Genomic DNA, 27,575 nt, shown 5'->3' on the forward strand with positions numbered 1-27,575 from the left:
ATGACAGTGAAGCGTGAGGTAAGATACCACACAGAATGCTCCAACTCAAACCATGGCTGGTGACAAGAAACTGAGGCAGTCAGTATGGCACCACACTTAAAATAGCCATGCCAGGGGCTATGAGGGCCAGAGATCATGTGGTCCACCCTGACAGGTACTGCTAAACAAAAGTTCTCTGGCTTCGATGTACTGGACATGCACTTCCTGAGTAAGTCTGCAACCTTTCAAAGAACCATCAACTCATTTCTCATAGGCCACCTGACAGACAATATACGGTAACCTTTTTGGGGGGGTAGGGGGGTTAAGGAGTTGAACAGGTGACCAAAAAGTGAAATATTCTATATACTATTACCAAGTATATTCTTTTTAAAACTACATTTTCAATTAGTAGAAGAAGAGTTATTTTTGATATAATGGCGAAGAGATCAGCTCTATTTATTTTTGTTCCAGACATCAAGTTCTGTATCCTCTTAGTAGAAAAAAATAAGTCCATTTAACCATGTGATATAGACACATATGGATGAATCAATATTCCATTTGCTGGAGCTGTTCAATGCAGTGACTTTCACCCACTGTGTACTCCAATTGTGAGCCTCTGATTGCTGAAAAGCCGCTGGTTTATTAAACTACCAATAACTGAATTCACTAATTATGGAATTTAGGGATGCTAGTATACTGGTAACCAAACTGAGATACCTACACATGTTATATAAAATTGTGCGGGGCGGGGGGAGGATGGTAGAGGAGATAAAAAAGTATGCATTGTTAACTAAATAAAGCTCCCACATATATACTGTAATAGGGTGACCAGATGTCCCGATTTTATAGGGAGAGTCCCAATTTTGGGGTCTTTTTCTTATACAGGCTCCTATTATCTCCCACCCTCTGTCCTGATTTATCACATTTGCTGTCTGGTCACCCTGTGCTGAAACAAGGTGTCTTGCTATCTCCCATGAGTAACCAAAAGAATACCACTAGTGCCTGGGAAATGACTGTTAAATTATTTAGATCCCCATCTAATGTAAAGGTCTGATCTAAAGTCTATTGAAGTTAATGGTAAGAGTCCCATCAACTTGAAAAGGCTTTGAATCAGGCCCCAAGTGTTTTAACTTTAACATAAAAATTGTTCCACATAGATAAATTAATGAGGTACTTGGTATTTAACAATATTTTATTGTATTCTACCAGTACATAGCATTGCAATTAACAAAATATATAGTGGACGCTGATAAAAGCCACAAAAGTCCCAATTTATTTAAACAAAAAACAAAAAAAAATAACCTGTAGCACAGACAGATGTTCTGGAACCTGGACATTCTGGCAAAAGATAATGATTTTTTTTTATTGTGTAATTTGAGCACTTCAGAATTTAGAACCACTCCTATATAAATATGGTTGCTTCACTGCTCCATTTTCTTTCTCTGCTCTGCACAAGGCTGGAGATTTAACCCATTCTACATGACAAGGCAGCACATTCAGAAAGATTTCTACTTTTATAGTTTATGAATGCAGCACTGAACTTTTAGGCGTCATGACTAAGGCCACCAGTTTTCAGGCAAATTCATTGTAATTAATATAATTATATGATTTACAATCTGCATTAATTGCACACTATTCGATATTCATTGAACAACCATGAAGATGCAATAATGTATCTGCCAATAAAGCATGCAACTTAATAATAGTTATTAATACTGAAACTGCATTTTAATAATTTTTCACTGCTGCTACTTCACCTTCTCTTTATACTTACAGGCATCCAACAAGAAGGAGCACTATCAAAGAAGAAAAGCTAACTAAAGCATTGACATAATAATTCTTGGTTTATATATGAGTCAGTGCACATCTGGCAAAGTGCACGCAGTAAATTAATTTGGATACGCATCAACAGACAGTAATCAAGTTTTATGTCAGCCAACAAAGAAAAATAGAATAGTGGGCTTACAGCACCAAAGCTGCATTACACTGAACTGCTAAAGTTTTATCAGCTATAGACCTTAGTTCACTAATCAAGAGACCACATACACTGCAAACGGATCACCATGAAACCTCAGAAATGGGTGCTTTCTTAACTGGAATTATAGCTCTGTATCTTGAGTGATGTTTCTGTTCTGTCCAGGCTTAATGATATTTCTGTATCACACAGATGAAAAAGTACTCACATAAAATTTCATTTGCCAAAAGGCAATTATCTAAACTAGTTGCTATAAAAAGCGCCACTATATTTGCTATATTTCTGGCATACACATTGACATTCATAATCAGAATTGTTGGCTGCAAAGCCTTGGCGGCACAAAGTGGAGTCTTGGATAAGGATTCGGACCGTTCCTCTTTTAAATAAAAATAAGAAAAAGAATAGCACGAGGAGAAGAACATTATTGGCACCTGTTTAATTATAGCATATTGAACAAAGAAAAAGATACACTCCTTTTTCAATATCATATGTTGCAACGCTATGGCATAAAAGCACATTTATTCAAATGATTAGACGCTATAGCCTCAGATATTCATGGGGTCCTATGTCACAGTAGGAACTCATAACAAACAAAGGCAGCTGACCTGTTAGGTAAATGCGCTTTTCATTACACAATAGCAATTAATACTATAATTAATACAATCAATGCCATAACAAAAGTCAGGATGATCTAAACAAGGTCAATCAACTTGCCTGGAATCATACACCACAATTCAGACTAGGACCCAGGCATTTCAGGACAAACAGTACTTTGCTAGACCCTCTAGGTAACACAGCCAGAAAGTTTTCATTTTCTTGTCTTTCAAAAAGTAAAGGAAATTCACAATTCCCCTCTGGAGCTAAGAACATTAATGCTTCTGCAAATTTCAAAATACTGAAATATATGGTATGGGAATATGAACATGGAAAATAAAGCACTGCTTTGCTCCATGGTGACCAATATTTGTTCCAGCTCTACTATAATCTTTCATAGTCTTGTTTATGGAAAGCCTTTAGCAAATGCATCGCTTCCACTATCAATATCACTACAGAAAACAAAGCAAACTACTGTAGCAATATATCATCTACCAACTAATGACACAGGACACCAAAACATTACAGGTATTTCTTTTTTCCTCCTTCCAGGCAGAGAGAAATAATGAAAAAGGAAATACGTGCCTCCCTTCCCACAACATACACTCTTCATTCTAGCTAACACACAGATTCACAGACATTAATTACAGGTGTTAGCTCAAGTTGGCCCACAGGGCTCAGAGAAGTTTCTTTAGGAGATTCCAAGATACCTCCAAAATAGCAGCAGATAAAGCATAGGTTCTTTGATTCAGGGGCTGTGGAACACCATTTAAACGGAGGGGGGCACAGAGGGACGGAGGGGGGCACAGATTTGCCCAACTACACCTGATTCTCCTCTTCTCCACTCAATGGCCCCCTCCCCACCAACAGCCCGACTCCTCTGGCCAATAACATCCTACACATACACCCTCCCAAGAGCCTCAGCCCTGGAGAGAGCCCCCACTATCATCCCCTCCCAGGAGACCAAGCTTCCCCCCTCCCTCTCTTTATCTTCCCCCTCCCTAGTGTTGAGCCTCACTCTCAGGTGATGGGTTCGTCTTGCTTCTGAGCCAGTCCCCAGCACTAAGAGTAGCCACTGTAGTTCTGACAGCCGGCCGGTGAGGGCCTGCCCCACCGTGTGGGACTCAGGTGCCAGCCACAGCATGCTCCCAGCTGTAATGTGTGCAGCTGCTAGTTACAAGATCACTGCATGTGTGGCCACACATGTACACAGCAAAAGTGGTTGGGCCATGCCCGCTCCAAACTCTGTGGCCTATGTTTTGATCTGTGGATCCAGGCCCTGGCTTGCATGTGTCCCAGGACTCGAGAACCTATGGCACAAAGCTATCCGAGACCCCCTGCCCCCTACTGGAGAAGACTGAGGCAAGGATAATGGGGATTTGGGTAGGAGCAGGAGCACTGGCTGCCTTCTGTAGCTTCCTGTTTTTGAATGTGGCACACTACTCTACTATGCAATGAGGGGTGATCTGAAACACTGTACTAAATTTAAGCACAAAAGACAGCAAACAGTAGGATGATGGTGCATGTGATGCACTGAGGCTGTTGATCCCATCAGACATTTATAACATCAAGTAGGGGGTAGTGGTGCTTCCACACAATCCTTGTCAGGGTCTGTGGAGGACCGGTACCAGTGACTGGGACATAGGCAGTCTGGCCTGGTGATCTATGCTGTATTCAGGAACCCCAGGATAATGGGCAGATCTGGGGTCAGGAACAGGAGCTGAAATCAGAGCTTGGGTCAGACAGGAAACGGGAGACGAAGGTCAGAGCTGAGTAGCCTAAGGTTGGACCTGGAGTAGTCAGACACCAGGGCAATAGGGTTTAGAGACCAAAATGAGGCTGAGGACAAGACCTTGCAAGAGGACAGAGCTGAAGTCAGGAACCGGGGATGAGGCTGAGAGTTAAGTAGCAGATGGCAGGGTCTGTAGCATAACCAAGCCAGGATCCACTTTGTTGCATAGACAACTTCCTTTGTCTCTTTCTAGCTTAAATAGTGTACCTGTTCCAATCAGAGGCTCTGGAGCACCTCCGTTCCGGTCCCTGTGAGAGGTACCTTTAGTGGAGAGTAAGGCCTCAGAGCTCCCAATTATCCAGCCACTAAAAGAGCCTTTGGGTGTTGCTGTGGATACAATAGCAGACCATGAGCTTGAGGATCCTCACAGTCCCCCTCCTTTATCTGAGGGAGAAGAGACCATCTCCATCCTGTGAAACCTAGCAGTGGTTGTAAAAAGACTAAGCACAAGTCATCAATGCCCAGACCACCATCACTCCAGGCCATTGTTTCCTTAATCCAACACTGCAGAGATGGAGCCTACTGCATCAGCAATTTCAGTTGAAACAGCTGAAATTCTTAAGAAAAAAAAAAGTTTTCAAACCTACTTTTAGACCTTCCAAAAACATCTAAAAATCCTAATTCAGATATTAAAACAAATGCCTCAAAAATCCCCAGAACATATGCAAAAGTATACACAGAAGCTATAACATATACAGACATTAGACATTGCCTTTGGATTCAGTGCATCCAGTCTTTTCCCTCCAGCTCTAGACACGGATATTGGATCAGCCTATGTGAAGTTTTCAGCAGGGCGTTACCACACAGTCCTTCCCTACTCATTTATATAAATTTCTGCTACAGCATTGCTCTAAAGCAGTGGCTCTCAACCAGGGGTCTGGAAGCCCCTGAGGGGCCACAAGCAGGTTTCAGGGAATCCGCCAAGCAGGACCAGTGTTAGACTTGCTGGGGTCCAGGGCAGAAAACTGAAGTCCCACTGCATGGGGCTGAAGTCTGGGGCCCTGAGCAACTTAGTTTCATGGTTCCCCCTGTGGCGTGGGGTCCTGGGCATTTGCCCTGCTTGCTGCCCCTTAACACTGGCCCTGGTTTTTATATGCAGAAAACCAGTTATTGTGGCACAGTTGGGTCGTGGACTTTTTATAGCATGTTTGGGGAGGGCCTCAGAAAGGTTGAGAACCCCTGCTCTAAAGCAAAAAGAAAAGGAGTACTTGTGGCACCTTAGAGACTAACCAATTTATTTGAGCATAAGCTTTCGTGAGCTACAGCTCACTTCATTGGATGCACACTGTGGAAAGTGTAGATCTTTTTATACACACAAAGCATGAAAAAACACGTCCCCCCCCACCCCACTCTCCTGCTGGTAATAGCTTATCTAAAGTGATCACTCTCTTTACAATGTGTATGATAATCAAGTTGGGCCATTTCCAGCACAAATCCAGGTTTTCTCCCCCCCCACCCCAAACACACACAAACCCACTCTCCTGTTGGTAATAGCTTATCTAAAGTGACCACTCTCCTTACAATGTGTATGATAATGAAGGTGGGCCACTTCCAGCACAAATCCAGGGTTTAACAAGAACGTCTCTAAAGCAGCAACGCAGGACAAGCATTCACTATGGTCTGCTATTCCCCATCAATGAGTGCAGGTAAATCTTAGTAGTAATGGGAGTGACACCCATACTGAGTGAGTGAGATCCCACTGAGTTTTACCATGCTACATAACAGGATATAATATGAAGTGATGGATTGTGTTAGTCCAGCTTATATTTTCTTTTCAAAAGTGGCTACTCTTCCTTGACATGACTTATCACCTTCATAACTTGTAGGTAGTGTAGGTTCTTCATGTTCACAGTTACTTAAATGCATCAATTTCATTTGGAAAAACTGTCACTCTCTACTGATAGACTTTAACACTTGTAGAGAATGTGTCTCCTTAAACTGTCTCAAAGAAGGACTATGAGACTGGGAAATCTTTCAAATGTGTCACATATAATACAAAACAGAAATCCATTTGCCTTTCACTAGTTTGTCAAAAATGTTCTTAACACATACGCAATTTTCCTTCAACAATTAAAAGAATTAAAAGAGAAGATTCACACCATAACTCTCTTTGTATGTGGGTGATGTTATAATGTTATTGGACCTGCAAAAGTCTGACAGAATTAGCAATAAAAAATATTGAAGAATTTGGAAAAGCTTCTGATTTGAAAGTAAATTATATTAAAACTGAAATTCTGGCAATTGATATTATGTAGAAAAAGTAAATTCATATAGGCTAAAATTTTCAAAAAGACAAGTCCCGCCTTCAAAAGTGACTTAGGCACTTAGGGGCTGTTGTATTGATCTAAATGAAATATATAAGCCCAAAGGTGTTAACATAACCCAAATACTTGGAGTTTAATCTACAAAATCTTCTGCCTGCTTAGTATCATGGCAAAGATAATTAAACATCCTTTTTAACCTTCAGGGGCATGCGCAAGTGGGGGCAAGCAGGAGCACAAGCCCTGTAATAATCGGCAAGGGGCGCAGAACTCGTCCTGCTCCTGGGCTACTGCAGGGAAAGCAAGAGAGCTCCCCGCTCTGTCCCCAGGCTGTGGCAGGGAAAGCAAACTTCTCCAGCCTCTGAGCTGTGTTGGGGAGCGTTCTCTCCCCGTTGCAGCCCTGGGGCTGAAGGAGGTCTGCTCTCCCCACCGGAGCCCAGGAGTAGGAGGAGTTCTGTGCCCCTTGCTGGGGCCCCGGAGGTGGAGGAGTTTGCTCCCCCCCCATTCCGCCAGAGGAGTTCTGCATCCCCTACCAGTGCACTCCCCCCCACCCCAAAGCAGTAAAATTTAAATTTCTGGCACATCTCCGCTAACCTTTTATTAAAATACTATAAAAGATAAAACATTTAAAACGTAAAATATTTAGCAAGATTTTCATTTAAACAATATCCCTTGATCCCTTTTCCTTTAGCTAAAAAAGATTTTAAAATGCCTTGTATAATCGACTCTCAAATAGTATCAGAATAATTGAACTTTTGAATAAATGAAAATATTAGTCAAAACGAGCTAGAGTTGTTGCTGCTGCTGTTAAACTCCGATCCTGCTTCATCTCACATGATGTTTGGAGTTCAGTTGAAGTAATGATGTCATCTGAATCTCTCTCTCTGGCCCAGTGAAATCAAAACATCTCTCAGACTGAAAACAATAAAAGCTCAGGGTTCCAAAAAATGGCAGGAGTGGCAGCCAGGATGGTAAAGCTTGCTTTAGTAAAGCTCGGTCTGTTCTTCTCTATCTTTTCCCAAAGTCTTTCTTTAAAGACCCCAAAAAAAGGAGTAATGGGTAAGATAGCCTATCCCTTCATTACTTTGTCCACCAATTAGGCTTAATATCCGACACACCAATTTTAATTCATTAATTTCTGGTTGCACATCATTTGGTTTTAGCAAACATAATTTCAACATAGTCCTTAAATTATATTAATGTGGCCTTTTTGTTGAGACTAATGTAGTCTACCTTTTTATATTATTAAAAGCGACTTGACCTACTTTCCATCTTCTTTTGTTATTATACATTGTTAGAACATCTTATACACTTTCACATGCTTTTTGTAATTGAGTTTACAATTGAAATAAATGTGTAGATCCAGTTATCACAATTGAGCGTAAGTCTTGCTAACACTCAACAAGACAAAGGTCTTCTAAGCCTTGGAGGCACTTTTTGAAATCTTACCAACAGACACTTCATACTGTCATAACTGGTATCACCACATGGCACTGCTACACATACTCTTCCAGTTTATTTTTCTTAAGTGTGCAAGCAAATATTCAATCTTGGGAAGACATGGTGTAGAGTCATTAGTTTTTGTTATGCAAGGTTTTGTTCTGAGGCAGGGGATTTTGGATATGGTGCTGTGTGAGCAGCAGGAAAGTTTGCTGTCTGTCACAGAAACTGACTCTACTCAAATACTAAAGCAGAGCTGCTCTCTGGGAACAGGGCACTGGAGCTTGGCTGGGATTCCTGGAAGAAGGGATTGCCTGCATGCTGTTTGTTTCTCCATTCCAGGACTGGTGTTTATTTGTAAATAAAACAAGTAACATTTAGAATATACCCAGACTATGGGTCACTGATTTCTCCTCCCCTCTGAAACCAAGCTCCAAGTCCCTCTCCCCCGACCCCCACATCTGCTGCTGGTTGTCAGAAGGGCAGCATTGGTATCACAGTCGGACAGTGGTATTGGAAGAAGAAGCAACCCTACGTTTAAATAAGTGTCTCTTTTTGTGCAATACTAACAAGTGAATTATTTGAAAAGTCTGGGGGAAAAAAAGGGGCCTTCACAGTAAGCCTAAAATAATTTATATATCAACTATAAAAAAGAAACACCCTTCCTAATATTTGCAAATAGTTTCCAAGCATGATGATTAACAGTGTTTATTGATTAGGCACACCATAAGAAGCATCTCTGGATAGTCATTGAATACCTGACTTCTCTTGCTGTAAAGATAGAGAAAACTATTGGGACATAAAAATTACATAAGTCTTATTGTCCTACTACTGTCACTGTAAAAATATGGGATTCCATCTCTTCTAGCACTGATATATGTAAGTGAGGCTTTCAATCTAGGCTAGTAAAAAGGAATTTTGAAGACTAGGGGAAAAAACACCACCACACCAGGTATGTGACTAAGTGTTCAGACTCACCCGGCGGCACCTCCTGCTAGTCATCCTTGGGAATTAGCTCACCAGCCATCAGAGCACCCTCTGCAGGCCAGTGCCCTGCTTATGCCAGGCCCCCATGTCCCTCCCACACCCAGTGCCCCTTTTACGCCAGGTGCTGCCCCCTGGTAGTAACCCCTCACTTGCAGGTTCTCCCCTCCCCAGGGAACCCCCACCCACTATCCCTACCTCACCTCAGTCGTAGGCTACTGCCAGTCACCAGCTAGCCCCCGCGCCTGGGGCAGACTGCAGTATAAGCCACTCATCACAGGCAAGGTTGGGTTTGGACCTGCTGCCTCTCTCTACCCTTGGGCTGTCCCCTGCAACCCCAGTACCTGTTGGGCCTAATACTAGGCCTGCAGGCTGGGGGGTTTCCAGGCCGGACCTCCCCAGCTCCTCTGGCCTGCCCCCAGTCCTGCTCCACCTTAGGTACTCTGCTTAGGTCCTTGGGGCTAGGTCCTTCCCTCTCAAAAGCTACAAAGGGTCTCTGTCAGTGCCTGGCCCACAGCCCTTTTATAAGGGCCAGCTGTGATCTGTTTGGGGCGTGGCCCCCAGCTGCAGCTGCTCTGCCAATCAGCCTAGCTTTCCCCCTGCCCCAACACTCTCCCAGGGCTGTGTTAGGCCTTTCCAGGCCAGAGCGAGTGACCACCCCTCTACAGTGACATATTCAATGATTTATTCTGAAATTTAACTTGATTAGATTTCAGATTTTAAAAGAAATACATTTCCAAGATTTTAAATATTCACAATATTTTCAGATCATTGAATATGTCAGCAAAGAGAAGACTTTAAAGATATTTAGAAAAACAGAAAAATGTATTACTCCAGATATGAGCATAAAGGAGTGAATTTGGTTTCTATAAAGCTTTGAACAGTTTTAATGCTAAAGAATAGATTTTCATGAAGAAGAAATGATGGAGAGGAGTGGAAACAGCTATGGAGATCAGATTCTTCATTTTCAATATGTGCTACTGCAGAAGTAATTATTGCAAATCACTACATCAATGTTACCTTACACTGGTCAGATTAGAAAACGATTTATGGCAAAGGAAGAGATGGCTGTTAAAAAATGCTGAGTGCAAAGGGATTTCATTTAATTTGGCAGCTATATCCTAAAAATAGAAAAAAACTGGAAATGAATGTATAAATTAAAGATACTGCCAGCTGTTACTAACTGTGGTCCTAGTGGTCTTTTTATAGGGTCTTCCACTGTAAAAAATATAATGCTCAAAATTAAGAGAATTAATAAGCCACTAATTAAGTGCTGCTAGATGTATTTCTGATACTTTCTAAACTTTTGTTTCCATCTAGCCATTAAGTCATTATTCACTGGATCATTTCTTTCACTTAGCTGAAGTTTATGAATACACAGTCGATTTTAATTACATTACATATTCTTTGCAATTAAGTATTATTTATTTTCTTTTTCCACTTCTGATTCTCCTAATCCTCCTCCTCAATAGACTGCTTATATTTTCTCATGTAGGCTGTCTGTAGCATCATAAAAATAATGGCCTCCAATATCTTTTCACTTGCTTAGACGTTACACGCATGAATTTTAATGGCAGTCTATGCTGGCTGATAGAATACATCCAATTTTTTCCCCTACTGATTTTCATACATTTTATAGAATTCCTTTCCCCAAGACACTCTGTATTCCTTCTTAAAGTCAAATATTTTCATGTAACTGTCCCCACCAGGACGTAGGCTCATTAGCAATTTACATCTAACAAAGATTACAAGCGGTGCCCTACATGCTCTCCACTTTCAAGCCTACATATCATACTTGGCTCATTTCCAGTGATTAGGTCCAGAGCAGGCCCTGACTATGAAGGATTGCTCAGCCAGCTCTGATAAGGAAGCAATCCTACACCATCTCTAGGAACTTGCAGATTCCCTTAGTTTTTTCCCCTGGCTATCATTCCAGTTATCTGAGTAATTAAAATACCTCTATGGTTTTTCAGGCCTATAAAATCCTCTCATGATTTGTATTTTCAGAATAGAGAAAGAACCAAAGCTGAGCCCATGGGTCATCTCATCACCTCTCACTGTACTTAACTTCAGCGCAAATGGTCTTTGCTGTCCATGCCAAAGTGCCACTATTAGTTCTCCCAGCACACGTAACCTCCTTCAAGCATTCTGTCTCTCACTCATGCATTTATTCCCCCTAACCACTCTAACCCTAGTATTTTAAATTCTCTCATTTTCTTACACACAGATTGTATACTTCTATATCAGCATATTATCACATGGGCTCTTCATAACAGTATCAAACAGATTCCCCCTCCCCCCATTAAATTTCCTCCTTTACTTTACCTTATTTTTACCTTCCACCTTTACATGTAGGATTCTCACAAGTGGTCAGTACCTATGTTACCGGATTTTTGGAGTTCAGATTTTTTTAAAGGAGAAATATGTTCCATGATCATGTATATTAGTGATGCTTTTCAGTTTTAAACCCGACATAATTTAGGGTTTGAAAACGATACATTATTATCTTAAGCAATGCACAGATGACACAGAGAAGACCACCCAGGGCTTGATTTTCCCATTACCTTTCAGCTATTGCAATAATTGTTAACTGCAAAGTGGATGTAAAATTCTATCAGAATGAGCGTCCATGTATTACAGACACCACAAGATACAAGGCAGTGGAGAAACATGTAAACTGCTTCTCCCTTAAATCACTTACAACTTAAAGGCCAGACTTTAGATGTCTCTGTGCAGATGAACAAGTGGGGAACACAAGAGGGTGTCACACCCCTCATGGTCCTGCGCAAGGGTCTGCCATGGTATAGATGGGAGGGAAGCCAACACTCGCTGGTAATGATAGCCATTGAAAAGGGAGAAGGGTGGGGTGCTGCCCAAACACCAGGGTGAGTGCATGCAGAAGAGATGCCTCTGCAATGTGAATTTCTAGGGAACTGCAAAAGTTCTGGTTGGGTGTCCCACATTGCCAATGCTGAGCTGAACCTATGAGGCACAATTTAGTCCTAAATAAGTCTAAGATAAATTTAGGTACTTTTTGAGTCTCTTCTGTTTAGTATATTGAACAATGTGCCTGAGTAGAGACAGAATGGAATGCCGCACTAATGCAGACTGCAAGCTATGGATCACACAGCATGGGCACTGCCAGCTTTTAAGCAGAAATCCCCACTGAAATCAATGAAGAATTCCATCTTTAAAAAAAAAAATCAATGGTCCGCAGTACAGCCCAGTGAATGGATGATGTACAGAATATAAAGTAGAACTGATGTTTATTGATGCATGGAATTTTAAGGCCAGATTGTACTCTGCTACATTACTGTTAGTTTGGAGTAGCTATACACAAGTTAGTGTATGCAGTGTTGTTGCAGCAGAATTGGTCACTGGACATTAGAGAGAAGGGGAGTGAGTTAATATCTTTTATTGGACCAACTTCCAAGGTATTAAAAGATATCACTTCACCCACCTTGTCTCTTTAAGGTCAATGTAGTAATTCAAGATATGCACAGATGTTACTGAGATCCGAATCTGTTCCTCGATGATTACATGAATTAAAAATGAAATAGCAAGAGTATACAGGAGTACTCATAATTGATAATGATAGTCTAATATAAGAATGTTTTATGCACAGAATGTTATGGGTTTTTTTGGTTTGATTAGTTTTTCTTATTCTGTTTCTCTCTTTTCTAAAGGATTATATATATTATGTTCTTTAGTATCAAGGTAGTGTAAGATACCCTTATTCAAAAAGCAATGTGGTACTATTTACCTGTAAGTAGTTAAATTTATAAATGACAGGGAATAACACTTGTAAGTATGCTTTTCTGAGCTTTATTTTAATTCATGCTCTTTAGCCATGCAATGAAGCATATTTAGAAAAATCATGTAATGTATTTGTGCATATGTCATGAGAGTTTTAGTTTTCAAAGATAGACAGCAAAGTGTACCTAGACATTTCAGATTAGAGCCATCAGAATACAAATTTTCCATTGTCCTCCAGCCATTATTGACATAGCTGTAGTTTTTGACCATTTGCCTTGTATTTAAATCCTAAACAGATGATTGAAGTGTAAAATGTCATCCTGTCCCTTTGAGACCATGCTCCTCTGTATGATTTTAAATCCTTGCCTATCTACATAAATATATAGTTCAACCCCCACATACTGGGCCAGATCATCAGAATGATAAAACAGCATAGTTCCCTATACTTCAGTGGAGCTCATTTTATTTACATCGGCTGATGATCTGATCCAACATTTCTAATTCCATCACTCTCTCCTGCTCACCTTGTTAATTTATAATGTATTATATAATAGTCCTCACTCCACATTCCTTCAGTCTCTTCTCTATACTTTTTTGTTTGACCTACTTCTTGTTTATATAGTGATAACTCAAGTTGCAAAATTTAGTTCCTGAAATTTTGATTCAGGCTGCTTTTAACAAGGTATCTCTTAACTGGTTGTTAACAAGTTTTCCACTTTTAGGGAGATGGTGTTCTCATCCACACTTTATACCTTTACAGTATTCAGAAACTATGGTCACGAAGGCTGTATAATAACCTATATAGCATAGCATAGTTTAGCTCCCAAATTCTTGTTAATTCGTAACAAAAATACATCAATGCACAGGTGTTCTACTGAGGCAGCAATTAAACTGAAACCACAGAAAAAAGAGAAGTTACAATCTCACACTGTAATAGTGTATTAAGGCAAAAACATGTGTGATAATTTAAGTGTAGTATGTAGACATTAAGGCCCCAATCCTGCAATAGGGTTCCAGTAACGTGGGCTGCTGCTACCCATATCTTATATGGTTTCAAAACAAGCACCAGTGAGGCTAAGGAGAAGTTCCCCAGAAGATGCCAGCAATAATTTAATTTGGACCTTCAGTACTAAAAGCACAGGATTATTGCTTTATCTATAAGATTACCTCTTTTAGTTGGTAGCAGCAGTAGGCTCTTTTCCTCTATATCAGTGGTTCCCAAACCGGGGTTCGCAGAACGTTACAGGGGGTTCGCCAGAAAAATTTCACTAATGGTGGCCAGAGGATCCCGGCCATTGGAGACAGCAGGTGGGACCCAGTTGCAGGGCAGACAGCCCGAGCCCCAGGGAAAGCGGGGCAAGGCCGTTGGGGCTGGCAGCCTGAGCCCTGCCCCCGTCAGCGGGGGAGCCGGCCACACAAACCCTAGCACTCCACGCGGGGCTGGTAGCCTGAACCCCAGGGAGAGCAGGGCAGGGCAGTTGAGGCTGGCAGCCTGAGCCCTGGCGGTCAGCGGGACCTGCAGCCCGAGCTCAGTGGAGCTCAGTTGACCGCGGCGGTCAATGGGGTCCAGCAGCAGGAGCCCCATGGAGTGCAGAGGAAATTTAAACTTAAATCCCTGGAAATATTCATTTTTAGGAGGAGGTTCACGAGATTTCACAATTTAGTGAAAGGGGTTCACGGGCTGTTAAAGTTTGGGAACCACTGCTCTCTATGGACTACCCAATAGAAGAACACATTTGGCCTGTGTGTTACACATCGAGATTTAATTAGGTACCCTGCTACTTTCCAGTTTCCCAATTTCATAGGCTGAGGAAGAACATCAGCATCCCAAAAGATCTAATTAGGAGATATAGTTGGAATTTAACTCTCCCTCACAACTTTATGTGGTATAGCAGGTGGCCTTTCATTCTCCCTCTGGTTCTTTGAAACTACTTGTCTGGTTCAGAAATACTTCCCAAATAGGTGACACTGGACCAGGCCCAAACGCCTTCTGATCCCAAAAGAGTTGTGAGACCTGGTCACTAAAAGAGTTTAGTGTAATATATGCTAATTTGCTTCATGCACCTAGTGCAAAACCCAAAATACATTTCTAATGCTACCCGTTTGTTACTGTATACACATGATGCCTCATACAGAAGATGTACAACACTTTTAACATTAAATCTACACCAAGCCCATGTCTCAGTTCTATCGTAGTATGGGAGAGTATTGCTGCACTATGCAATTTGATCTTTATATGAAGGGGTCATGTTGCTTTCACACATGTTCAAAAAGCAGGTGCATATTACAAAGCTAGCTTTTTAGCTATTAGAACACTGTTTGTGCAGACATTTCCATGGTGATTAACTTTTGTCACTATGCTGAGCACTGTACTATTAATTCTGATATATGGTTTAACATAAGGTTTGATGCTAGTTAGTACAAAACTTCGGTTTTTGAAATGTTAATTTTCAAGCCAAAATTTACAGAGATAGCAGCAAAATGAGATGTAATTATCTTGCTCTAAGTGGGCTAGAAGTTCACAGTCATCTACAAAGAGCAATTCTTTAATAAAAGCTTCCAACGGCTTCATTGATTAATGTCTCTTGTCTGCATGAGAGAGTTTGTATGAGAAAAATCTAACCTTTCCACCCAAGGGCAGGTTACAAGTTGTTTAATATAATAAGTCTGTAAAGAAAAGGCCAAATAGAGATTGGAGGATGATGCACCCCTTGCTTAATACAATTTGCAATGCTGAAAGAATCAGACTCTTCAGTTTGCACAGACTTGCCCAACTGTACGTTAATGGACTTGTCAGACAATGCTGGCCATCTGATCCAACCATTCACAATTTCTCAAAAGCTACAATAAACAAGGATGGTAAATTGTAGCAAAGGCATTTGGCAAGTCAGTAGAGACTATGTAAGCATTTTCCTATCATTCCCATAACATTCTTGAATGGCAAAAATTCATATCAGTAGTTGTTCATTAGAATTAAAGATTGCCCCATAACTCATAATAGAAGCCTCTTATTGAGTAAAATCTCTTGTTCACATTTAATACCTTTTATATGTGAGTTACAAAATGCACTACAGACTACATGATATAAAATACCTGGAAATAATACTACTAGCAGTGAAATCTAGTAGGTTCAGATAACAATTTATGAAGTGAAAACTTTGTGACTGTCATGTGGTAGTATGCATAGCATATACTGCCAACTCTCCTAATAAGGGTATTTGAATTTGTCCTGGACACACTGCATGAAAAAAAGACAAGACATCAAGAGTGTGGTTTAATTAGGCATCAATTTTATTAAGCAACACATCTGGCAACTATCTGCCAATAATTCATACAGTGCAGGTCCATCCTATTGCAATGTGTTCCTCCTGGTTTCAGCACCATTTCTGAGATCCCACCACCCTGCCTCATCAGAGTGGTAATGGATAAGGAAGAGGAGGTTGTCCTTCCACTGTACCAATCATTAGGGGCACCAACCCCATTCCCACCTTCTTCAGGAGATGTCATCCTCTGATCTGCTTCCAATTCCAGTTTTTTCATGTAACTGGACACTTATTGATTGATTACCTGTACTGGGCATCAACCAAGTTGTGAAAAAAGTGAACTTGACAACCTAATTTACCCATCAGGACCCTAAAAGTAAGGCCAAAATGCCACAGTGTCTAGGCCAATCTGGTAGTGAGGAAAAATTATTTCCTGGCGTCAAAAGGCAACTAGCACAATGCCAAGAGCAAAGCCCAAAAGACCAGGTCCATCCTTAATCCTGAGGGGAAGCTTTTCTTCCTGTGCAGAATGGTGCCCAGGGCTGGAGAAAGGGTTATAAATAATTCCATTAAGTGTACAGGGGCCAAAAGGCTTTGCTACACCCTTTTGTCCCACCAATCAGCCTAGAGAGCCAGCCCCACAAGACCACAAGTGCACTGAATGCCCACAAGGTGGGGAGTGGTGTGAACAGTTTAAAGGAGACATGGGTTTTCTTTTCCCTGTTGGCCCATACATCCCACCTCCACCCACCCACATCTGAGTCTGGGAGAAAGGGGGGATATTTTAATTGTTCCAGGCCCCATATACTTTTTGTTTAAGCAGGAGCGAGAAAGCTAAATGTTCCTGGTGTTTGCGGCGGCTTATTGAACTGTCATTTTCTCCTGCCTGTTTCCTAGCTTTGGCTTTAAGCAGAAGTAGTAAAAGGAAGCACAAGCAGTTATTTCTCAGAATAGTTTTGACCTGACTTCTCAACTAAAAGGGCTCAGACATGATTGATTAAAATAGTGGAGAAACATCGGGATACTCATCTGACTACATCTTTTCAGGTTTGTCCATCACTTAAAAAAAAATCACACTCTCACCGTAAAATTATAGAGCTAAAGAGGGAGGATGTGTTAGAATAAATAAAATCCACTTTAGCAAAATCAAAATTACATTTGTGTTATGAAGGAAGACAAAATACACAATTCCAAACTGAAATTCTGAATATTAAAACTTTAGCAATACAATAAATTCCTGTTGGAGAAGGATGAAGATATTAGGTATCTGGGTGACCAAACTTCTAGAGGCAGATCCTCAACTAATGTAAATTGTCATAGCTGCAGCTAATTGGTGATCTGTCTCCTAACGTGTAAGTTTTGTATTAATTTCTGTATTAATTTCTGTGTGTATAATGGAGGCTTTTGGCTTCTGAAGCTCATGGAGTGTTAAGCATCAACATTTTAATGTGTTTCACAGTACAAGTTTTTCATTCATATGGCTGCTTGGATGAGTTTTAGTAAGAAAATTCATTAAATCATTTAAAAGCTATTTCCCTTTCTTACATTAAGATATAAAGAGGGAACAGAAATGTTACTTTCTATTGACTGAATTCAAGGATATTGTTGACTCTTTTCTGACACATGGGAAAAAATCAGTTAAATCTCTCTGTGACCTACCTAGACAAACATCTCCTTATGAAACATGATGTGAAGAAACAAAATGACATTTCCTTATCCAGGAGTTTGTCAGTATACATGTACAGGCAGTCACCAGAAAATATTTTCAAATGAATAAAGCTGAACAGTAGACCTTTCAGAATCAGAGTGGATCACACTTTAACTTTAAGATTATGAATGTCCTCTGTTGGGACAGTGCCAAATTATTATGAATTACTGTGATTGTTACGAATGAATGTGGTGAACATGAGTTTGGTATGGCTTGGTACATCTGAATTTACTAGAGGATTCTGGGATCTGGGATCCGATCTGGATATGGATAGAGACCTCTTTAATGTTTTTAACGAAGTAAATACTAATGGGAATTGTGTGATCATGGGAGACTTCCCAGATATAGACTGGAGGACAAGTGTTAGTAATAATAACAGGGCTCAGATTTTCCTGGATGCAATAGCTGATGGATTCCTTCACCAAGTAGTTGCTGAACCAACAAGAGGGGATGCCATTTTAGATTTGATTTTGGTGAGCAGTGAGTACCTCATAGAAGAAATGGTTGTAGGGGACAACCTTGGTTCGAGCGATCATGAGCTAATTCAGTTCAAACTAAATGGAAGGATAAACAAAAATAGATCTGTGACTAGAGTTTTTTATTTCAAAAGAGCTAACTTTAAAAAATTAAGGAAATTAGTTAGGGAACTGAATTGGACTGAGGAACTTGTGGATCTAAAGGTGGAGGAGGCCTGGAATTACTTCAAGTCAAAGTTGCAGAAACTATCAGAAGCCTGGATCCCAAGAAAGGGGAAAAAATTCACAGGGAGGAGTTGTAGACCAAGCTGGATAAGCAAGCACCTTAGAGAGGTGATTAAGAAAAAGCAGAAAGCCTACAAGGAGTGGAAGATGGGAGGGATTAGCAAGGAAAGCTACCTTATTGAGGTCAGAACATGTAGGGAATAAAGTGAGAAAGGCCAAAAGCCATGTTGAGTTGGACCTTGCAAAGGGAATTAAAACCAATAGTAAAAGGTTCTATAGCCATATAAATAAGAAGAAAACAAAGAAGGAAGAAGTGGGACCGCTAAACACTGAGGATGGAGTGGAGGTTAAGGATAAGCTAGGCATGGCCCAATATCTAAACAAATATTTTGCCTCAGTCTTTAATGAGGCCAATGTGGAGCTTAGAGATAATGGCAGGATGACAAATGGGAAAGAGAATATGGAGGTAGATATTACCACATCCGAGGTAGAAGCCAAACTTGAACAGCTTAATGGGATTAAATCAGGGAGCCCAGATAATCTTCATCCAAGAATATTAAAGGAACTGGCACATGAAATTGCAAGCCCATTAGCAAAAATTTTCATGAATCTGTAAACTCAGGGGTTGTACTGTATGACTGGAGAATTGCTAACATAGTTCCTATTTTTAAAAAAGAAAAAAAAAGTGATCCAGGTAACGACAGGCCTGTTAGTTTGACATCTGTAGTATGCAAGGTCTTGGAAAAAATTTTGAAGGAGAAAGTAGTTAAGGACATTGAGGTCAATGGTAATTGGGACAAAAATACAATAATGGTTTTACAAAAGGTAGATCATGTCAAACCAACCTGTTCTCCTTCTTTGAAAAGGTAACAGATTTTTTAGACAAAGGAAACGCAGTGAATCTAATTTATCTCAATTTCAGATACAGTTGCACATGGGGAATTATTAGCTAAATTGGAAAAGATGGGGATCAATATGAAAACTGAAAGGTGGATAAGGAACTGGTTAAAGGGGAGACTTCAACGGGTCACACTGAAAGGTGAACTGTCAGGCTGGAAGGAGGTTACTAGTGGAGTTCCTCAGGGTTTTGGGACCAATCTTTTTATAATTGATTTTGACACAAAAAGCGGGAACATGCTAATAAAGTTTGTGGATGACACGAAGCTAGGAGGTATTGCCAATACAGAGAAGGACTGGGATATCATACAGGAAGATCTGGATGACCTTGTAAACTGGAGTAATAGTAATAGGATGAAATTTAATAGTGAAAAGTAGAAGGTCATGCATTTAGGGATTAATAACAAGAATTTTTGTTATAAACTGGGGACACATCACTTAGAAGTAACAGAGGAGGAGAAGGATCTCGGAGTATTGGTTGATCACAGGATGACTATGAGCCGCCAATGTGATATGGCCGTGAAAAAAAGCTAATGTGGTCTTGGGATGCATCAGTCAAGGTATTTCCAGTAGAGATAAGGAGGTGTTAGTATCATTATACAAGGAACTGGTGAGACCTCATCTGGAATATTGTGTGCAGTTCTGGTCTCCCATGTTTAAGAAAGATGAATTCAAACTGGAACAGGTACAGAGAAGGGCTACTAAGATGATCCGAGGAATGGAAAACCTGTTTTATGAAAGGAGACTCAAAGAGCTTGGCTTGTTTAGCCTAACCAAAAGAAGGCTGAGGGGAGATATGATTGCTCTCTATAAATATATCAGAAGGATAAATACCACGGAGGGAGAAGAGTTATTTAAGCTCAGTACCAATGTGGACACATGAACAAATGTATATAAACTAGCCATCAGGAAGTTTAGACTTGAAATTAGACAAAGGTTTCTAACCATCAGAGGAGTGAAATTCTGGAACAGCCTTCCAAGGGGAGCAGTGGGGGCAAAAGACATATCTCGCTTCAAGACTAAGCTTGATAAACTTATGGAAGGGATGATATGGTGGGATAATTTGGCAATTAATCGATCTTCAACTATTAGTGGTAGATATGCCCAATGGCCTGTGATGGGATGTTAGATGGGGTGGGATCTGAATTACTACAGAGAATTCTTTCCTTGGTGGCTGGCTGGCGAGTCTTGCCCATATGCTCAGGGTTTAGCTGATCACCATATTTGGGGTCGGGAAGGAATTTTCCTCCGGGGCAGATTGGCAGAGGCCCTGTGGGTTTTTCGCCTTCCTCTGCGGTGTGGGGCATGGGTCACTTGCTGGAAGATTCTCTGCACCTCAAAGTCTTTAAACCACAATTTGAGGACTTCAATACCTCAGATATAGGTTAGAGGTTTGTTACAGGAGTGGGTGGGTGAGATTCTGTGGCCTGCATTGTGCAGGAGCTCAGACTAGACGATCATAATGGTCCCTTCTGACCTTAAAGTCTATGATTCTATGATTCTAGTATCAGGTAGTTGATATGGAAATTTACTGAGTGTGCTGAGATTGCACTTGAATGGTTAATTGAGACTCTATCCATGTGTGTGTTTCAATATGAAACTTCGGAACATATCAGCCAATGACCAGATCACCAAGTAAAGAAAATGCAAAAACACATTATCTGTGAGCTTGGCACAGGATTACCTGGGTCAAAATGACCCTTTTGGATGACACCACACTAAGAGCTCAAGTGAATGATTGATGAGAGGATAAACACTGATTGATCTTTGGTTTCTGTTTTGCAGTCGCATCTAAAATATTAATAAGAAAAAACAGTGATGAAACACCTACAGGGCATAATTCTGGGTAATGTGACTCCTTTGAAAACAAGAGGTATATATGCTAAGCAGAGTTAATTAGTTAGTTCCCCAATTAACATCTGAAGAGGTCTGTGATGCTGTAAGACAGAGGGTCTCAAGGTAGCCAAGACCCTGCTTTGATAGACTTTTGAAGGACTTATGAACCAGAGGGTCTCAGGGTAACCAAGACTCTGCTTTGGGGGACATTTGACAGACCAAATACTTGGGAGGGGAAGAGAAGAAAATAACTCTATCTAGGATTGGTAGCTATACCTGCTTTGTTTGCCAATCAAGATACCGTGTAAGGCCAACACAATTACTGAGGGTTTAAGCTTGGGGAATTGAGGCTTATCAGAGAGATGCATTATAGAACCTCTTACTTCTTGTGTGATTCTTTCTCCCACGGAACTCCCAGCTTTTTATGTGCTGTATATTTATACCTGCCTACTGTATTTTTCACTCCATGCATCTGATGAAGTGGGTTATAGCCCACGAAAGCTTATGCCCAAATACATTTGTTAGTCTCTAAGGTGCCACAAGGATTCCTCATTTTAAATAGATTGAGTTTCTTAAGTCTCTCACTATTATCAGACCTCAAGTCAGTCTTGTAGCTCTTTCTTGAGCTCCATCCAATTTTTCCAACATCTTTTTTGAAGTGTTGACATCAGAACTGGACATGGTATTCCAGTAAAGGTCCCACCGATGCTATATGGAGTGGTAATATCACCTCACTACTACTAGATTACACATCCAAAGCTCATGTTTGCCCTCAGCTACAGCATCACACTGGGAGGTTATGTTCAGCTTGTTATCCATTATTACCCCCTAAGTTATTTTCATTGTGTGGCAAAATGGCAGATGTTGGTATGGTGGGTTCTGCGCTTTTCTTGGTGTATGTGTGGGGGGCTAGGAAGCCAACCCTTGCCCCTGCTCTTGGGGCGCCAAGGGCCCCACTAGTGTCCCAGGAAGTTGGTAGAGGAGGGAAGCAGAGAAGGGGTCTGGGTTTGCTCCTCACTCTGAGCTCCAGCCCCTCTCAAACCCTGTGGGTTTCTTACCCTCTTCCCCCTTGAGTAGGGTTACCCTTGGTCCTTCACGCTGTGGGAGGGAGTCTCCCTGCTCTGCTGGGGCAGGGTCTCCCTTCCTTCAGTCCTCTGGTCTTTTAAGTCTCAGCAACACACCTCCAAACTCCAGTCCTCCCTCCTTCTTCACACTCCTGTCTGCCTGAAGCGGCGGGTTTTATTAGATTCCTGACCGGGCCTTAATTGATTACAGGTGCTTCGATTAATCTGTAGCACCCCTCCCTAGTCTACAGGGAACCATGCTTTAATTAGCGTAAGGCTTATATATCTCCCCTCTACCACTCTCCCACTGCTCCCTGGCTTTGCTGTATCACAATTGTCACTGCACTTCAGGAAACCATCTCCTTTCTTGTAAGCGTGACCTATATTTTTTCTTCCTAGATGTATGACCAGCATGTTATTCAATTGAGCCCACCTAATCAGGTGATCCAGATGAGTCTTTATCACTGATTATGCCCATCATTATTTAGCCCCCTCTTTTTTTAAAACTAATGTGCGCGCCATCTGCAAATTTTATATTTTCTTCAAGATCATTGATAAAACTACTGAATAGCATTGGGCCAAGAACAGATCCCTGTGGGACCCCCACAAGAAACACCACAATATGATGATGATCACCCATTTAAAAATACTTTGAGATCTATCAGTTAACCAATTTTTAATCCATTTAATATGGAAAACACTGATTTTGTACAGTTCTAGGTGTTTTTTTTAAATCAGATGTTCATGTCTTATAGAACGCTAAGTATATTATATCAATACTTTTATCAGCCAAACATGTAATCTCAAAAAAAAATACTGTTTGACAAGACTTATTCTCCATAAAATAACATGGGAATGGCATCAATTATGCTACAATACTTTAATTCTTTACTGATGGTATCCCATATTATCTTTTCCATGATTTTGCCTGGGAGAGTTGAGAGGCTAACCAGCCTATAGTCATCCTGGCCCATTTATCCTTTTTATATTCTAGCACAACATTAGTTTTTTTCAGTTCACTTGAATTTTCCCAGTGTTCCAAAATTTGTTAAACAAACAAAAACAAATACATGATATTAATGGATTCAGAGAGCTCCTGGGCCATTTCCTTTAATACTTTTGGGTGCAAGTTATCTGGTCTTGCCACATTTAAAAATCCTTAACTTCAAAAAAAGAAAAGGAGTACTTGTGGCACCTTAGAGACTAACCAATTTATTTGAGCATAAGCTTTCATGAGCTACAGCTCACTTTATCGGATGCATACTATGGGAACTGCAGAAGACATTATATACACAGAGACCATGAAACAATACCTCCTCCCACCCCACTCTCCTGCTGGTAATAGCTTATCTAAAGTGATCACTCTCCTTACAATGTGTATGATAATCAAGGTGGGCCATTTCCAGCACAAATCCAGGTTTTCTCACCCTCCACCCCCCCCCCCCCACACACACACACAAACTCACTCTCCTGCTGGTAATAGCCCATCCAAAGTGACCACTCTCTTTACAATGTGTAAATCAAGGTGGGCCATTTCCAGCACAAATCCAGGTTTTCTCATCCCCCCCCCCCCCAAAAGAACACACACACACACACACAAACTCAATCTCCTGCTGGTAATACCTTATCCAAAGTGACCACTCTCCTTACAATGTGTATGAAAATCAAGGTGGGCCATTTCCAGCACAAATCCAGGTTTTCTTACCGCCACCGCCCCCCCCAACACACACACACACACACAAATTCACACTCCTGCTGGTAAAGTTACTGTTTCTATTCCATCAGAATGATTTTAAAGTATTTCCTTATCACTATAAGATAATAGATCATATTGCTTCTTTCTCGATACAGAACACAAATATTTACTGAATATTGAGCCTCTTCTGCATAATGCACACATTAGACCTATATCATTGTTAGAATGTCACTTTTTCCTGATATATTTAAAGGATTTCTTCTTGTTGTCCTTAATCCTGCTCACCACTGATTTTTTATTGACACTTTTAGCTTCCCTTACCAATTGTCTGTATTTTATAATTGCTGATTTGTACTCATTGCTCTCAACCTCCCCATTTTTCGATTTGTTATATATGGAGGGTGGTTTTTTTTATTTTTAATTGCTACTTTCCCTCTTAACTATTTATTTTTAACAGAAAAAGCTTTCTTACACAGTTGAAGAATTATGTGATTTTGGACATCTAATGAAAGCACTCAAACAATTCAATTATCATTAATATTTTTATGTTTACATTTTTTCTCACACTCAGTTTTGTTTAGAATTCATTTTAGCTTGGGAAATTGGTCATTTTAAAGGGGTGTGTGTGTGTGTGTGTATATATATATATATATAACACTAATATTACTGGTTGGAACTATATTATGCTTGCAGATAATTCAACTAGATTGTAATCACAGGCACTTAGGCATCCAATCAATCAAACATTTATGTTTGTCCCTTGAAATGATATCTAAGATGGAAACAACATGGAGAAATTCTAATACTTTCTGTGTCCTGTAAATGTAAACAAACTTGTTTGTCTTAGTGACTGGCTGAACAAGAAGTAGGATTGAGTGGACTTGTAGGCTCTAAAGTTTAACTTTTTTTTTTTTGAGTGCAGTTATTTAAAAAAATAATTATACATTTGTAAATTGCACTTTCATGATAAAAATGATTGCACTACAGTACTATGAGGTAAATTGAAAAATACTGTTTCTTTTCTTTTTTACAGTGCAAATATTTGTAATACAGATAATAATATAAAGTGAGCACTGTACACTTTGTATTCTATGTTGTAGTTGAAATCAATATATTTGAAAATGTAGAAAACACCCCAAAAATTAAATAAAATGGTATTCTATTATTAACAGTGCAATTAAAACTACAATTAATCCTGATTATTTTTTTAATCGTTTCATAGCCCTAATGAAAATATTTTAATAGCAGCATCCAATTGTGCCAGAATCACCTATTAAATGGAGTACAGTCTTTACTGTAATGAAAAATGTCAGCAAGATGTCTAGGACACTTGTCATCAAGACTACATCAAAATCTCGCACTGACATACCTTGCTCCAGCTTTACACCACCACATCCAGCTTTGATAAGTACCCAAGTGACACTTTATCAAAAAAACAGCTGTTTTCTGTACATGAGGTGCTACATAGCCAAAAATTTGCAGCCTGGGTTCCCAGACTATTCATCACATATAAAACATCCCCCTCTTTAATTACTATTTATACTCTCTTGTATCCAAGTCCCTCTGCCTCTGAGCCTTACCTGGACAACTTCAGACAACATTTGGTGGTGATAGTGGTGGTTTTTTTTAAGGATTGGTGCCATCGCATTTAATTTTATCAATGGGTAGGAGGCATTTTAAGAGGAAAAAAAAGGACAGTACGTTACTGGCACCCAGACTACTTGAACAGGGTGTATGTAACTCAGTAACTTTTCACCAGACAAAAAATAAGTTTGCTTCCAAACTTGACTCTTCTGCACAATAAAACTGTGCTATTACAAAGCTAGTAACCTGATCACACGGTGTCAGTATTTAATGTTTAGGGTAAAGTCTCTTGTGATTTTTGCAAAACTTGTTTAAAATTAATTTTAAAATCATCTTCCAGTCTAATTAACACTGCCTCTGCAATTTCTGCATTAATTCCTTGAATGCTGGCATGCCTTGCACATGCAGGAACTACATGGTTTACTGCACTATGGTAAAATTCAGTGGAACATGAGGGCATACATGACATACAATCATAGGACCATAAGGATGCCAGTGCTGATCATGCATGGCACATGAATACAGCACTCAAGAAGCTAAAAGGAAGACGACAAAGACAATCTATGGAAAAAGACTAAAAATAAATTTAAAGTTTTCAGAAGGCAAATGATTAATTCATTTGTACTTAGAGAGGCTTTTGTGAATACATCCTTTTTTGAAGTAATAAGGAATAATATTTAAGTGAGGCAGGAACTGGAGAAGGTGCTGTATTTGATGCAGCCTTCATTATCTGAGCTTTGGTTAGGAGATGCATAAACCTATATTATTAAAAGGAATGTCCCCAAAAAACAGCCTACTTACCAATGCACAGAGCAGATCAACTGCTTCTAAAATCAATTCTTGGTGTCCAATGCGAGTGACTCCCAGTTCTTCAAGTTCTTGATGAGTGATGTGCAACAGCTGTTCTCCATTGATTTTTTCCCTTTCAAAATTTTTAATGTATTGCTGGAGGCAGTCATCAAGGCCTAGTTAAAAAAACAAAACAAAACAAAAACATGTTCAGAAAATGATAGCCAAGAATGTCAAATCTGTAATTCAGTCAACGTACAAATTCCCTTTGGTGCTGAGAAACACTACAGTTTTGGGATTTTTAAGGATGAAAATGCTTTATAAATCTAACGTGAGTCATTGACCCTATAACATGGTGAATACCAGATACCAATATGTTTTTTCAGCCAGTAATACTTCCACCATTTTTATTTTGATTTAGATATAATTGAAAAATATCCATCGTGGGCTATAGGCACCTTAGCCCAAAATTAAAATTACAATCAAATCAAAAGCAAAACCAGCAGTTACTCCTAACTTACAAACAAGAAAATGACCAAATAAAAAATTAAGCTCAGAAATTATTCCTTTCCTCCATGAAACATCATCTTTTATAGGACTCTTGTGTCTTAGTAAGCAGATGGGCAATGTAGTATGTCCTGAAGGTCCAACTGTTATTTCTTTTCCAAATGATGGAAAAGCATTTCCAAAACTGAGAACCCTTTATGGAGGACACCTTGCCAGAAGTTCTTTCTCTTATGAACAAACAGAGCTCCAGCTCAATGCTGCTGCTAACTGCTTCTGTCTCAGTATCACACAGGGAGAGTCACAGTTTCACTTAAAGGCACTTGGGGTACATGGATAAAAATCAACAATTTAAATTCTAATGGAAACCAATAATGACATCACAGTATTCAAAAATATTATTTGCCAATTCTATTACATTACTCCCAGAAGTATAATTTTCAAGTATGATAATTCTATTAAAGAAAACATTTAACATTTGGAGGCAATGCTGTTGGGAGGTAGGCTTTCAGAGACCTTAACAGGCTATCCAAAGGCTAAGCCAAATCAGAGGCATATCCTTCCTGGGATCTCTTTTCTAAGGCTCTCTAATAGAGTTTGCACTTGAATCGTCTTTCTGTTCCTGAGACGGTGTTAGGAAGAACCCCATCATGCATATTCAGCCTATACAACAGTGTCACTATCTGCTGTGTTCAGAAATGCTTTAAAGTTCAACAGACTCATTTACCAGAACTCCCGTAGCAACACTTCAA

General features: G+C 40.0%; 1 protein-coding gene across 1 annotated transcript in view; it reads right to left on the reverse strand.

Moving 5' to 3' along the window:
* LOC311526311 (connector enhancer of kinase suppressor of ras 2-like) overlaps positions 1-26,761 on the reverse strand; it is a gene marked incomplete at its 5' end in the record, with an annotated part of 376,450 nt that extends 349,689 nt beyond the window's left edge. Inside the window, 2 exons of the mRNA XM_084639211.1 lie at positions 26,332-26,495; positions 26,716-26,761. Coding sequence (XP_084495337.1) covers positions 26,332-26,495; positions 26,716-26,761 — 210 coding nt within the window. The remainder of the gene's footprint in view (positions 1-26,331; positions 26,496-26,715) is intronic.
* Between the last annotated feature and the right edge of the window lie 814 nt (positions 26,762-27,575).

This window comes from Lepidochelys olivacea (assembly GCF_965140295.1).
Source record: "Lepidochelys olivacea isolate rLepOli2 genome assembly, chromosome: 9".
NCBI lineage: Eukaryota > Metazoa > Chordata > Testudines > Cheloniidae > Lepidochelys > Lepidochelys olivacea.